A 16,403-nucleotide genomic window follows, 5' to 3' on the forward strand; every position below is an offset into this window, starting at 1 on the left:
ACATAAAGTTTTTTGAGGTTTTAAATCACCATTTTCATTAAATGCCATAATTGTGAGAATGAGAAAATTATGCCTTTGTGTGAATATTTTCTCAAACGTGTTTTCTTCATATTTTCATGATATATTATACATATATAATCCTTTAAAATTAAAAAAGAAAATATATTTCTATATTTTTCCTTGCTGAATCTTTAATCTGGGTTGTCCTTGAGAAATGTTTCTAAAGTTCTTAAGGTAAATTTCAGATTTAAGATCTCAATGACTATCTTATTTTTGTCAGAGTGTCTTTTATAGATTTTAAAACACTGTATTAGCCTTGAAAAATGATGGGTTTTAGAATGTAGGGAGCAAAGACTGCCTCAGTGAGTTAAGATTAACTATCAGCAATCCAGTATCTCTTATCTAGTAGTAAACACAGCAAGCACTTTTTCAAGAATTATCTGACATTCAGAATTGTCTGTGGTGGGATCCAGTGCTCCTTTTCCAGCAGCATAAGTGAGACAGGCATTTTCCCTTGTCAAAGAAGACAGCAATCTGGCCTCTGCATCTTCTTCTAAATATAAATGGATTTTTTATTACATTGAACTATCTAAATACACAGGAAAAGACATAAAAGTACAAATTTGTTGGTATAAATGTATAGAACCATCAAAATCGTGACTGTTTCTATGGACACTCAAGTTAAGAGGATTTCATTTGCTTTTTATCTTTGCTAGCTAGGCTTGGATAACTCAGTTGAGGCAGTGATGTAAGGTGACCAAAGTTGTCTCTGTATTATGCCTACTTCAGATAGCAGAGGGGTCCCTGTGTGAGGTGCTACTCCCTTGCCTTTATGTCACTGTAAATGTATAGTAGTAACTGTAGCTGACCACACTTTGGGGATGTTATCTGCAATCTTATAATCATATACACTCTCTATTCTCTTTGTGTGTGTTTGTGTCTTTCTGGGAGTTCCTGGGGATCAAGCCACTCAGCTATATCTTTAATCCTTTTTATTTTTTTATTTTGAGACAGTTGCTCACTAAGTTGCCCAAGCTTACCTCAGACTTGTAATCCTCCTGCCTCAACATCCCCAGTGGCTAGGATTAATGATATGGGCCACTGCATGCAGCTTACCTCTAAATTCTTAAAACAGGTGGCTTATAATCTTCTTAATTGAGATATTTGAAGAATCCAAGCCAACAAGAGAAACATCTCCCATATTTAAGAATGCATTTGGGAGTAGGACCATTTATGGTGAATTTCTTCCATATGTTTCTGTATTAACCTTCAAAATAAGTTTAGAGATTAAAGCAAAAAAGAAATGTTAGCCATTTGCTATGAGGAATGAACATTTTAAACCATTTTATCCTTGCATGTCTTAGCTTTCCCTAAATTTAAAAGCTGTTGTGATGTGTGTGATAAGTTTAAGATTAAAGTTTAGAGAGTTGTGCTGTTTTTGGATTTGTGGACATGAATAAATCAGTGAACTCACTTAGCCATATTCTTGATTTTATAAAATGAATATATATTTGGGTTGTTGTTATTTAGGAAATAAGATGTAAAAATAAAACAGTAAACGGATATGAAACTATACTGTAGCATTGCATCCTGTGAATATTCACAGTCAAACACTACATGTTACCTCTAAAAAATGTGTAGTAAGGAGACAGGAGTGTACAGCATAAAATAAATAGTAACATAAGGAATTGATATGATTGTTCTGTTATAAATCAGTTAGAACTGAGCTGCAAAATAGAAAAAGGAAAAGCTACTATTAAGTATGAACATACACAAGACCTAGATTTATAAAAAAAGACTTTAAATACTATAGACGTTGAAGAAAGAAAAAGATAAACATACTGTTTGAAGTTATCAGAAAATGCTCAGGGAAAGATTCATAAAAGAAAATGCAAAGAAATCTAAGGAGATTGGATTTTATTGCATATTGGTGTGTAGGTATAGTTAATGGTGAGTTGAGAAAGTTAGAATTTTTAAAGGAGATTGGCCCAGGCCTGATTTCAGAGTATTGATTGACTTGAATATTGAAAACAAAGTGCAGCGGAGTGTGTGTGTGGGAGTGTGTGTGTGGGGCCATTCTTTAAAAAGCACAGCAGTATAAATCCAAAATAACAATAGGGGTGAGAAGCAGAGGGATTTAAATATGAGAAAGCTGAGTGCAATGGAATCCACATAATTTCAACTTTGGAGCTTTATGTTACCACGGAAGTAAAAGAAGCTTAAGGGCTTGTGTGGATGCTGAGCTATGAAAGTGAAAAAAGGAATTTTCCCCTTTTCTAATTATTTTCCATTATAAAAGACACTGATAACAACATTGAAATATCAAAATGTATTAATAGATATAGCTAATTAGTAGGGTCAGAGCTATATAGCTTTACAATTTAGAAATTAGTTCAAAATACTTTGTTTTTAAAAAGTTCACATTATATGGAGCATGTTATGAAGTTTAGATTTATTCAAACTTGAAGCTATCTGATAAAATATATTGAGACTTTGAGTTAAAGTCTAATTTACATTGTTATTAAATAAACTGGTGACCATAAATTACCAATTAGTGATGCAACAGAATGCCATTAATGTTACTGTTATTTATTTTCATGGTGAGAAGAAAGAGCAGGGTTTTGTCCTAATTATTGTGCCCGTATATGCATTGTAGTTTGGGCTGTCTCTGCACTGGGATTGGACAAAGACACAAGATATTAAGAAGAAATAGGGAGATAGACCTTTCTCAAAAGGGAAAGGGACGAAGAGGTGGAGGGAGGAGGGGAGAAGGGGATGAAATATAAGATTAAGACATGTTATACACATGCATCAAGTTCCCATGGGGAATGCAATCGTTATACACTGCAAACATGCACTAACAAAACAAAAATAAAGGAATACATGCTTTTGCTGTGGCAAGACTGGATGGAAGAAATATGTGCTTTGGCTGCAGGGACCACATTTGGTGGAGCACTGTCCAGAAGCCCAGGCTGAGGCATTCTAACAGGTCCACTGGATTTCCACCATCGGTCCTTGTTCAGAGCAAATTCTGGTTACTGCAAGATTTCCATTGGAAGCACTTGCTTTAGTCTTGTAGATTGGCTAAATGTGCTCAAGGCAGCATTCTGACAATATGAAATTGATGCTGTGGAAATGTTGCAAATTAGCAGATTTTATTCCCTTTCCTTCAGGCAAACCACACTGAAACTGTTGTAGACAGATGAGCATTTATCTTGTCCTTAAGCATCTCCAGGGTGGATTTCATACAACTATTTTGCTTATCTCTATTAATTTCTTAACTATATTAACACCTTTGAAATTTTATTTTGTTACTTTATTTTCTCCACCCACAATGAAAACCCTTTCATTTTTTCTTAACATTTTACAGAATGAAATGTGACGTTAACAAGATCATTCACATATCACTAAATGATAGTTTTATGATAGTCATTGGCAATGCCTCTGCATTGAATTGATATCTGTGTTTTTAGTCATAAAGGAAATATGAACTAAAGTATTGACACCATATCATTACTTACTGATGCCTCACCAAAATGATAGCCGATGTTTGTAGAACTTCCCTTTAGAAACTTTGTATATATATTTAAAAGATGTGGCTGTGATGCAGTAAAGCCTTTGCTTCTGACGAAATCTTGAAAGGAGACATAATATACTGTATGTTATTTTGTTTTCAGTATTTATTAGCTATTTACATTTAATTTAATTTTTTTGGAAAATATTCATATTAAACCTTGCTTTAGAGCTGATACTTGCGAGGTTAAGCTTCAAATACATACTTTATGAACACTAAAATATTTCAGAAATCTCATATGTAAGAAAACATTTCCAGCTATACTTAACCCATGATTTAAGCAAAAACAATAGCAATACAAATGTGCATAATTTAAACTTAAATAGATTACTAATTGTATTGACATCAAAACTCTACTTTTAGTTTCTTCAGTGAGTTCACATTAATACTTAAAATGATCAAATCTCAACAAGAATTCCTTTATGTATTATGCAAAGCCTGCACTTTTCTTTGTTTCATTTTGTCCTAGATGTAAGCATATACTACAGTCCAAGAAAACTACATTATTTTGTGCTCCTTAATAAATATACCCCACTTACTTATCTTATTCCATTTCCCTCAGCCCTATATCTGTTAGAAGTCTTACCCTCCTTTCCCAGAGAGAATAATACTTGGTAAATAATAGTTTGAGGAAAATGTTTAAACTTGTTCATTTTCCACATGCAGGTAGAGTATAGACAAAGGTTTAAATCACAAAATAATTCATAATGATTCTCTCTGTGTAAGTCATGATATCATTTGAAAAACAAAGATGTATGGCCATAATGTTTTAGGAATAAATTTTCTTCAATTTATGATACATATTTTATTAGCATTTAGAAGATTTGGAAGATTGTACAAACAGGACAGAGTTAGTTTACATGTTGTTATACAACTTTATAAACTACTTAGACATTTCAGATTCTGCTGAATCTATGTCTTCTTCTTTTCCTTCTCTTTTATTAATCTATTTCTTTACAGATGAGTACACAACACTGTCATAACAGTACAGTATATAAAAGGCTATATAAGTATTTTTAGTTTATTTTCTTTGTTCTAAATACCTTTCTTATTTCTCTTCATTATTTACATAATTTATGATAAAGGAGCAGGGTTTGCTTGTATAACAGAGGCTCACTATGTAGTGATTAGAATGTATATAAAATATGCCACACAAATGTAAGACTTCATTTACCTTGGACATATAAGTGAAATCATAATTACAAAATGTCTACTTTATTCAATTAGTTTTCATGCTTAGTACTTTTTTTTCATAAATATAAAATCCATTGATTTCACATGGAAATTGCAACTGTTTTTGACCCAGCTTCTTCGTGGACTGTTTTCAGTAAGCCTGAGGCTAAAAAGATCCTGACATGTAGTTTGCTTCCCTCCTTTGTGGGGCCTACTGTCCTTAGCCTTAGATTAAAATCTGTACGTCTTCAATAGGGCATAGTATCCTCTGAGCAAAGATGCTGAGGGGGCTCTTCATTCACACAGATAGAAAATGTAGACACATGTCATTTCTTAAGAGCCACCCCATCCTTTCAATGCCCAAGACAGGTTTCTATGGATTTTGATGAAAACCAGGAGTTGTCTTTAGTACCTAAATATAGAGGGAAAATCAACTCCACAGATGCAGCTCTTGATTACAGTGGGAACTGTCCATGGTTCTGTAATCTGCCTGCTTTGCACTCTTTTTAAAAACACCCTCTGACCTAAGAGAAATTAGTAGATTAATGGAACAAATTAGCGAGTATACTGAAATATTTTTGACACATTTGAATAGATAATTTGGAGAATTTTAAAAATTTTGTCTCTACTTCCTATGTCTCTATTTCCTATTTTCTGCTCATATTCTCACTACATATTGGTATTTATATCTATATCTTTGTCATCTATATCTATATATTAGTTTATCATATAAGAGAAATCATTTGATATTTAAGTGTGTGTGTCTGTTTTATTTCACTTAGATTAGATTATGGTACACTGTACTAACTATTGTTGTTTTTTAAATACTTTATTATGAAATTTTATTTTATTTTTTAATAGAAGTAGAAGACTCCTTTTCATATGTTCTCTATTACTATTTAATTGTATCACATTAGAATAAAACAAATCTGCAAGATTACTCTCTCAGATATGGCAATCCCCAACAACCATGATGAAATCTGCTACCAAAAAACCTCTTAAACCTTTAATTTTTAAAATGACTTTAAGCAGTTTTTCTTCAATAATGCATTGCCTCTTAATAAATGTAACTGATGCAACATATCCTCATGAATACTTTCAAATCCAGATAAAATAAAACATGGGAAAAACTGATGTAGTGACTGGAAATTCAGTGAATGTATTTATAAAGCAGGAACTGTCAAGATCTTTCTGGGGCTGCCATGCTGTCTTGAGGGCCACAACACACATGGAAATTACTTGCTTCTCCATCACTGAATATACCTTGGGGCTGCAGCAATAGCCTGCTAATTGAATTTGGCCTTCAGTTTATATTCTCATTAATTTTAACAAAGATGCCGAATTTATTTCCATAAAGCATCATTTTTATCGCATCACTACATGGTTCAAAATAATTCAGCTTACTCAGAGTATTTAGAGCCCTTACTACCTGTACCATGAGAAACCCTGGGGATATGTTGTGCTATTTCTGCAGGGTATATAGGATAAACTCTTCCGTAAGAGGCGAGTAACTTTTAGTGAGTACTACAACCTCCAGCCACTGTAGATATGCTGACTGGTCCAACTCTTACCTACCAGCTTGTGCTTCCACAGAATCCTGACCCACATGCTTCCCTCAGGTCAGAAGGGCCTCTCTCTTGGAAATGTGCACTGGGAACCTGTTAGGGCTTCTGCTCACAGCCGCTCCTTGAATTGCTCCCTGATGTAAGGAATACCCATTGTTTTCTGTGTAACCGGATTCTACCTATGTTTAAAGATTGATTTTTTTCATCCCTCATTTTTTACTACTTTAGCCTAGAGTAAATTCTCTTTCTTTGAGACTCTGTAGTACTTTTCATCTACTGTCCTCTTCTTGAACCATGGTCATCAATTTAGCTAAAAATCTCCATTTGAAGAATTAAAACAAAAACAAAAACAAAACAAAACTCCTGAATCTGTTTTTCCAACCACTTGGCTTTTGAATAAGGATTTGGAAGTACATCCACCTAAATTCCAAACAATTTTTTTGGGGGGGTACCAGGGATTGCACTCGGGTCCTTGCGCTTGCAAGGCAGGCCACCAAACTGCTAAGCTAAATCCCCTGCCCGCAAACAAATTATTATTAAAATTCTTGCTGCCTATCATGCATAAGTTATTGACCTTTTGTGGACCTAATTTTCTCACCTTCAAAACAAGAAGGAAGCTGACATTTTCCTATCCACTTCCTGTGAAGAATAATGAGATGGTGAGAATTTGGATCCCGCTATGTGCTTTCTGTTCAATAAATGTTAGCTGTTATTGTGGTCACTTAGCTTCTAGCCATTGTGATGACTTTGCTTAGAATTAGGAGAACTTGACTGCCAACCTAATTTTTCTTCCATTTTCTTTTAAAAGGTATGTCTGGTAATAGCTATTAAAACTATCTTTTGCTCTTTCCCAAATATACAACTTTAGATCGTTACAATAAAAATTGATATCACTTATTTGTAAGGGAAATCGGATGTTGCATGAAAGACTGTAAAGGGATTAGATTCCCCCAAAATGTAAATTATTTTAGACTATCCCTCAGAATAGTCTTTATGCTGCTTGTTTTCTTCACCAGTGCCCAGGTTAGTACTGGTATGCTTCTGTGCTGAGATAAATTATATTTTTGCTGAAATTATATGAAACTATTCACTATAAGGGTCAGTTTCTGAGTGGTGTTTTTTTGTGCTCTCATGTGTTATAATTTCAATATTGTGAATATTCATATATACTCATATAATTTATATAGACTTTATCTATCAATATAACTATTGTAAATAAATTAGGGCTTCTCTTTAAAAATATTTGTTATGGGGCCAGGGATTTAGCTCAGTGGTTTCAGTGCCTGCTTTGCAAGAACAAGGACCCGAGTTCAATCCCCAGTACAAAAAAAAAATAACAATAATAATAAAAATATCTGTTGGTAGTGGGGTGTCGTGAATAGGACTGTAATCAGCTACTCTGAAAGTTGACACAAGAGGATGGCAAGTTCCAAGCCAGCCTGGGTACCTTTTGAGACTCTTGTCTCTATATATGGCAAGTGATATAGCACAGTGGCAAAGAAACCCTGAGTAAAATCCCCAGTGTCCCCCTTCCCCATGCACACCCAAACAAAAGAGAATAAAAGAAACTATTGGCATAATATTTGTACATTGGGCATTTATATTAAATTGAATTTTATACACACAAAGGAGAGATAAAAGCACTTCACTGTCCTTAATGGCTTTTTGTTTTCCTTTTCTCCCCTATGACTCAGTAGTGAAATGTTATTATTCCCTGGTATTGACTCTAACCACTTTGATGTGTTTTTAATCAACTGAATTGGGGTAGTTTTTCATCTTAAAGTAGTAATAGGAACATGAACCAAACTATTTCATGAACCTAAAACAAACCAAAATATAACAAAACTAGAGAATAGCCATAATAATTTAGTTAGGACATTGACAGATTCTGCCTGTTTAGATATTATTAAGGATGTTTTTGTTCTGTATTGTTTCACAGTTCAGTATATGTTATGTATTCTAACTCCTAAAAAAATAAAATAATAATATGATCTTTTACTTGGACATTGCAGTGAAATATGAACTTTCTGTGGGTAGAAAAACAGACAAATGAAATGAATACATTTCAAGTAAGTTTTATACATATAATTCAGGCATAGTATGATATTAAAATTTTAAAGTATGAACACAGGAAATCTCTTAAAACTTTAACAGAACAGAATGTGGTATCTTCAGCTGTTCTGTTTAGGTTCCAATTAAGCAAAGATTTAACCTTTTTGTCACTTAATGTTCCTATTTTTAAGATTTAGAAACATTATAAATTGTCTCCTATAGCAAGAATAAATCAAACTCTAAAACTAGGTTAAATTGTTTCAGTACTTAAGAAAATCACATCAGCTTTAGAAATTCTGTGTGTGTGAGGCAGACAGAGAAACTGCTTAATGTGTGGGTTCCGTTGGCAAACTGCGTTGTCTAAGACTAAGTTTACCAGTCCTAGGAAAAAACAAAATCATTAAAAACAAAATCGGCACCTGAGATTATTCCAGGGTATCCAAAGATCTTCCTTCCATCCCTGAAAAGAGAATCATAGAACATTAATGTATAGAGAAAATATTTTATTTTTAACCTTATCATTTTCAGAACACTAATGCAGTACTTCAAAACAAGTTTTTACATTAAGAGGGTGAAGGATCCAATATAGAGGAGACTGGGCATTTGAACAGAGGTAAAAGGGATAAAAGAGAAGCAGCAAATAAAAGAGAAGACACAGAAGTCTGTGCTAGAATAGATTGGCTTTAGGTCTAAAAGAAACCGCTTAGGATACTAGATGTTTGTTTCCTCACAGAAAATAAGAAAAGCCCTACCATCCTTACCCTAAAACAGAAAAACATCCTAAAGTTTTGCCTATTATGCCCTTATCATTTGGATAATGAAAAACTTTACCCTGTGCTTGACTAAATAGTTAAAGCATTTTATTGAGAACTGAAAAAAAAGAAAGAAAGAAACCTGCTCTTGTTTTGTCCTTAATTCAGAATAATTTCATGGACCAAATGGAAATCACATCTGAAAAAATATCAGCCTGTCGCTAAATGCATGGCTGAGAACAGATCCTTTCCTGTTTACAGAAAGTGCAAGCACCCAGGGCATGAAAGGTAGTGGAGAAGGACATGAGCAGAGTGAGAGAAACAAGGTGCAGAAAAGGAATCCAGAAACCCTGAAATAAATTACATGTTTGCACAGCTCTGACACTGTTATTGTGAGCCATATGCAGACAAATGGACGGCTGTGGGGAAAGACTTTCTCAACTGCAGTCATGTGGGCACAACGGTTCCATAAAACATACCTTCAAATATCCCAAAATACACAAACTGGTGAAAAAAATTATTCACTTGCTTGATTTTGGTTGTTCTTATAAGTAACTTTCATGAAATATCTTTGTTCTTTGGAGATTTCACTGAACGGAGATCTAATAGAATTCAGAAAACTTTTAAGGGCAACTTTATTCCCATGCAAGCCGAGTGTCCTGAATGCTTTAGAACCCTAAAGCTTAGATTTCTGGTAAGAAGCATGTAGCTGTGCAGGATGTTAAAGAGAGGTGAAATGATCAAAAGTTTCTGCAACATTTTGCCTTCTTGTATAAGGAAGATAATATGCCTCGAGGTCCTACAGGACAAGATTTGCTCCACTGCTCTAGAGTGGACCCTTTGTGTATTGTATGCATGATTTAGAAGAAGCTGTGTCAACACTGATTTATACATTGACAGCTAAGGATAATAAGATATGGGCAAACATACAGCTCACCCTTTTACAGATTAACCTGAAGACTGCATTAGGCAAATGTGATAGCATTAAAAGATTTTGCCAATTTCTCTGAAAACAATTTCTCTTTTGTAGTGTGTCAAGGGTAACACTCTATGCCATCTTACTAATTTAAATGGCTTTGATAAATTGTTGAAGAGGTTAGAGAATAGTAGTGTAGATATATATTTAGCCCTTTAAAATAAAAAGGCTATTAACTTAATTGGTAAGTGAATCTAATCTGTAAAAATCAGAAGTGCTCAAGAATATATGTGTTTTCTTGGAACCACAGCAACTTCATTACATCATGAGGCATTAAGTTTTCTTGAAAAAAAAGTATACTTTTGCATTACTTTCTAATACATAGGAATGCTTTAGGCTCTTATGATAGCATCAGTGGTAGTTATTATTTGGAGAAAGCCTGAGTTTATAAAAGTAATAAAATTATATCTTCTCTGGGGTGTACCTGGTTTTCTATTGCATGTCCTAGAATACCATTTGCATGACATCAAGGTAGTCTTGTGTATCATTGTGTCCCCAGGAGACCTTCTTAAAAATGAGATGTATATTTCATGAGACAATTTCCTGTGCACACAATTTCTAACGTAGGGAAGCTGAGGAAGGGTCCCCTCTGAAAGCCACCAGATTAAATCATAGCACTTTCATCCAGTTGTCTTGTAAGAGAAGCAGCTATTTTACAGGAATGTTTAAACAGTTTTTTAAGAACAGATTCAAATGTGAATCAGCCCCTTTGGTGAATTCTGAACTTGACATAAAGACAAGATTTGTTCATATTATGATCACAGCCTTACACCTGTATATCTGCCTTCCCTCAGCAATGCACATAGAGTTGACAACTCAGTGTTAGGGGAAACATTTCTATCTCAAGTGGAGCATTAAGATACTTTTTCTGTATTTGAATAATAATATCTCTAAGCATCAAGCTGCTAGGTTTAAACAACTATTTGGAAAATAGAGGATAGTACAGATAAATCTTGGATACTTAGCTGTTCATTTCAATCAAGCAATACTTTAGTATGAATATGGAAGTTTTAATTCCAAAATAAACAGCAGGAAAAGGCAAAATTCACAAAGTTTGGAACATCCTATTTTTTTCCCCTCCACCTTTGAATTGTTAACACAGACTACTTAATCTACTGGAGAAGACTCGTGTGTGAACTATGCATTATTTAGAAAGAACGATATAAGTTTTATTTTTTACCATAGATACATGTAGTATTTTAACAATGAACTTGTAGTGTATGTTTCTTAGAGTTTGGGGCTGAAATTAGCACCTATGAGAAAAATAGCAGTTTTATTAATTTCTTAATACTTAGAAATTTTTGGAGAGTAATATAATTTTGAAATTTTAACTGAAAAAATGGTACATATACATTGTGGAGAGTTTGAAAGTAATGATAACTTGTATTATGAGAATAATGACTTTAATACAACATAACGTCTAACTTTCAAAAGTGTACTCCTGGTTGGGACTAGCAGGGAGATACATGGCATACCATTTCTCTTTCTTGATCTGGAGTTCTGGAAGCAAAACTGCTTTTAAAAGAAAGAAACTTAAAAGTGGCCGTGCTCTTTCTCGCCAGGGATAGTGAAATTAACATGCAGCTGGGCTTGTCTGATAAATGGATTCTGTTAGGTCACCAAGGGGTACATGTGACATTAAGTGATTTACAGTCCTTTACCTTAATGAAATTGTTTCAGCAAGATGATGCTGAAAGCTCTTAATGGATAGCTTTTCTTGATGTAATGAAATTGCATTCCTATGGCATTTAATATAAGGTGCAGTTATTATTTACTGGAGCCTTCCCAGGGCTTCTATTTGCACAGACAGTTCAGAACAAAAAGATTTCAGTAGCGGCATAGAGAGAGGCCGGAATGGTTTTTGAAATTCTTAAGCAGATGAGCATGCCTGCAAAAGCATTTCAGTTAGTGTGTCTGGGACTTCGCAGACCCTTCAGGAGTCTTCCTGTCACCTACCCTTGCTACTGTTCATTCCCTTTACATATATTCTTGCTATCTGTTTAACAGGCAACTGGATTATAACCAGATCAGCTGTATTGAAGATGGGGCGTTTAGGGCTCTCCGGGACCTGGAAGTGCTGTGAGTACTGCTTGTTTCTCTTACTCATTTAACAGGAGCTTTGTGTCTGGAGAATAGTACTATGGAGGTTTATCTGTTAGCTAAAGACGTGTGTCAAAATGGTCCCCTAAAGCGATATCTTAAATAAGAGTATGGAGTCCAAATACATGTGTGTAAAATCCTGTGTTTCCTGTCTTTATGTTTAGGCAAAGTTGCGTATTTAAACACGAAAGCTCAAATAGTCTCCTTATAATAAAATACTCTCCTAGGAGACATAGGATTTATGAGAATTCCCCTAATGGCTAAATAGTCAGGTAAAATATATGCCTCTTAGTAACTGATGTGTTGATATATTCTATACTTACTGTGCAATGAAAAGATATTTTCTCATTTAAAAATGTAATTTTTTGCCTGACTAAATACATAAAACCTTCATAGGGTTATTTTAAAATCTTTCCACTCTAACAAGCTGCTCATTAGATCCATTTTTAAGTCATCACTACTGACTTATAAATAAAACACAGACTTGAATTACAATTGGCACCCTCTTACTTACTGGGTAGACATAGCTTTAAAAAAATTGATTAGAGGAAACTAAGTAATCTCTATAGAGTTTTTTTGGGTGGGTTTTGTTTTATTTTTTCTTTATTTTATGGAAAAATCTTAAGAGAATAACAACAGTTGATACAGTATCATTTTTACCTATTGACATTTGCCTTAGTAAAATAACTTTTCTGAAATAATTAATTATAATAAAATACAATTTAATCAAACTAAACTTAGTGAAGCATTTTTTCACACCTCTACATTCTTGGATTTTTTTTTCTGTCAATGATTTACATTTCTAGATTTTAAAATATACTTAAAAATATATTCTCTGAATAACATATTTTCATCTGTTTTATTTTATGCTTGACACAATTTGATCAAAAACCTAAAACTGAGCTAAATGTAAAGGGCTTTTTTGATATTTAGCTCATTTGTTGGAAGTCATCTATAATCATCAAATTCTCCTGAAAGTAAATAAATTCACTGCTTTTTACATTAAGTTTCAGGAATAGACTAAAATTCTGAAAAGAAGAAATCCTTTCCTTGAACTTCTTGTTTTAGTAGCATTTTCTATGTGAATTTAAATTGCTTGCAAGTAAGTGAATAAAATTTCTAGCTGTGCAGTGTACTGTTATTAACAATTTTTTGAAATCGTGTACCGTTATTGATATAAATTGTAAATATAAAAATATATTCTGGTCTCTAAGTACAGCAAGAGTGCCTTTATTTTTGTTGATAATAGTATAACTTCTTTAAGAAAAACATTCAGAGTACCCTTCATACATTTTATTTATAAGATCATTTTTACATTGTGTACTGCATCCACTTATAATGTACAAAACTCATTAATTCTACTTCAGAATCAAAGTAATTATGATGCAATATGATTTCATGGTAGTGGTCAGTAGTCAAGGTCACTAAACTTTATGTGTGAAAAGATTTTGACAGGTTACTTCATTCAACAGAGCCAATCAAACCAAAAAAATCTGTTATTAAGACAGTTTTCTTCGCTAGAAATATGAAAATAATTTTATGAAAAATGTGCTGTATATTCTGGCAAAATCAAATTCAATAAAGTACTTTATTATCCTTCTTAAAAGTTTAAATTCTTACTAGATATGGAATCTGTCAGTTTATTCATATATTTATATATAATTGAGTATATACTATGTATTTTTAAAAATGGATGGATGGATGGATAGAGAGACATTAGAGAGAGAACCAAGAACTGTGCTAGGAACTAAAATATTTAACCAAAAATAGAATAACTTTATATTTACACATTTCCTATAAACCAAAATCATTATTTTCGGAAGCAATAAATGTATGAAAATACCACCAACTGTACATTTTTGTCATCTTCCTAAAATAGCTAAAAGATAATTTTAGCAAGAACCATTGTCAGGAAACATACCAAAGGCTGATAAACAAAGAATGATATTTCAAAGCATTAACATAGAAACCTAAAATGGTGAGAACTTGTTTGAGGACTTCAGTATATATACCACATAGAGATATATACCATAACGAGAACCTGTTTGCTGAAGCAAATAATTTAAATTTTCACTGGTTAGAAGCAAGTGTGAATGTTTTTATAAAGATTTACATATTTTATATTAACCTTTTATGAAATCATGACGATATCAATTTCCTATATGATACTTTTTAGATTTTCACACTTTAAACAATCTTTAAAAATTGATGAAAAAATAAAGGATTGGATAACACTCAGAAAGACTGAGATTACACTAAAATCTTTCATAAAGCACATAAGAAGTTTGCCTATTACATATTTATACTCAGAATGGTTCCAGGACAAAAGTTATTTGCTTACTATTAGCGGTATGACTCTTTAAGATGTGTCTTTTTATTATGTGAAAATAAGAAGGGACAGTAATTTGCACATCATTTAAAATGTCAGATTACCAGTGATTTAGGTTTTTCTTTTAATTCTATGACTAATTTGTGAACTGTGACTCTCCTGAGACAAAACAGGAGAAGATGAGGTGATCATTCTGAGTCTCTGTTGAGCACCTGGTAGTTTAGTATTCATGCTGGGGTAGAGAGAGCAGTTACAGTCCAAAGAACCCAGTGAGAAGTCAAGGTAGATGAAGGCAAGGAGACAGCAGCTCATCACATAAGTGTTCATGGTGAACTGACTTCCAATGAAATTCTGGTTGGTGGGATGTAGAATCTTTTTTTTTTAATATGAAGATTATTTCCAAAACAACAATGGAAACTAAATCTATATTGATATTTTTTTCAGCTTTAATTGAGTTTATTGGTACGTTTTAGGGATACAGTACAGTTACATTCATTGTTCGGATCTTGTACCTCTACATGACAGGTCTTGATTCTCATTTTTTCCCCTTACCTCTGCCCTCCCTTCACCCCCTCCTCCCCTCCCCATCTACAAACACTTTATTTTCATCTTTTCATTCTCTCACATTTTTTTCTTTTCCCTTTTTACTCTTCCCCTACCCCTCCCACCTTCCCTACACCTTTAGCTCCTTTCTTCCCATTTCTAAATGTCAGTAATCTTATTCTATATTGATATTTTAATTTTTGATACCAGACTGAAATGAAATTTGTCCATCTCGTTGCTGGTTTTGCATGTTTTTTTCTTTTTCCACAACATGGGCATAATTTAACTACTTCGAAATATACTGATTTCATAACCAGTAAATAGCACACCCTCTGCTTGCTTGCTCACTTTCTTGACACTAAGGGAATATGAACAGCTAAATCAGAACTTTGTGTGAAAAGTGTTCCATGATTCTAAAGGTTGCATCTTATACTTACACACCAGGATATCTTTTGAACTAGAATATATTCTCATTACAAAGAAAACCCTAGAAATTGACTGTATAAATAAATTTGTACATGGAAGAAATTTTTACAGATAAATAAGTACAGCAGTTTCCAGTGTTTTAAAATAAGAATTGGCCACAACCACAACACACACATGCCATCATATCTGACTAACACAACTTTAATCATTATGAATTTTTTAAATAATGTGGTTTTCACGTATCTTTCAGTCACTGTCAGTATCAATATAATGATAGGCCAGCATCAATACTCAATAAAATGCTGTTAAGATCATTTATTCTGTTGCATTGTATGAACTAATACTTTTAGAAAAGATTTAAAATAGATAGAAGCCTCTTTAGCATTCAATGGAAACTCCTTTGCATGGAAATATAATAAATTACAGTTTCAAAATTGATGCATGGTTTTAGTATATGAACTACTTTTAAAAAATGTGCCCGCAAGGTTACATTTTAGAATGCTGTATACTTTCAAGAGCTTGACCGTATTGTCAGCATAAATTCTGAAGGTGAGAAAAGAGGTCATTTGAGAGCAAATCCATATGAAAATTGGAACAATGAGGGGGTCAATTAAGCATTCTGCAAAAATTTAGAATTAATAAAAGTAAGAAAGAATTTGTTTTTCCTTTGGAGAAGTTGGGTTGTGATAAAACAATGGAACAGTTAGGAATGTATGAAGAAAATCTGAAATACCATCTGAAAGTGATTTTATGAGGGAGAGAGATGAACAGTTTATTGGGGTGATGATCAGAGAGAGCACATTCCTAAAGGAAGCAAGGAAGACAGGATCAGTGGTCTAGGTAAAGTTCGATACTGCAGAGAGTTGCAGATTCACTTGTCTGTGGAGGCCAGGCCAGGCCAGGAACACAAGTT

General features: G+C 33.4%; 1 protein-coding gene across 7 annotated transcripts in view; it reads left to right on the plus strand.

Moving 5' to 3' along the window:
• Slit2 (slit guidance ligand 2) overlaps window positions 1-16,403 on the plus strand; it is a 338,504-nt gene that overhangs the window by 205,159 nt on the left and 116,942 nt on the right. For all 7 annotated transcript variants that reach the window (XM_033758794.1, XM_010610428.3, XM_033758796.1 and 4 more), the window contains exon 6: window positions 12,100-12,171. In XM_033758794.1, the coding sequence (XP_033614685.1) occupies window positions 12,100-12,171 (72 nt within the window). The remainder of the gene's footprint in view (window positions 1-12,099; window positions 12,172-16,403) is intronic.

Source organism: Fukomys damarensis, unplaced genomic scaffold (assembly GCF_012274545.1).
Source record: "Fukomys damarensis isolate Sample0158 unplaced genomic scaffold, DMR_v1.0_HiC HiC_scaffold_35, whole genome shotgun sequence".
NCBI classification, from domain to species: Eukaryota; Metazoa; Chordata; class Mammalia; order Rodentia; family Bathyergidae; genus Fukomys; species Fukomys damarensis.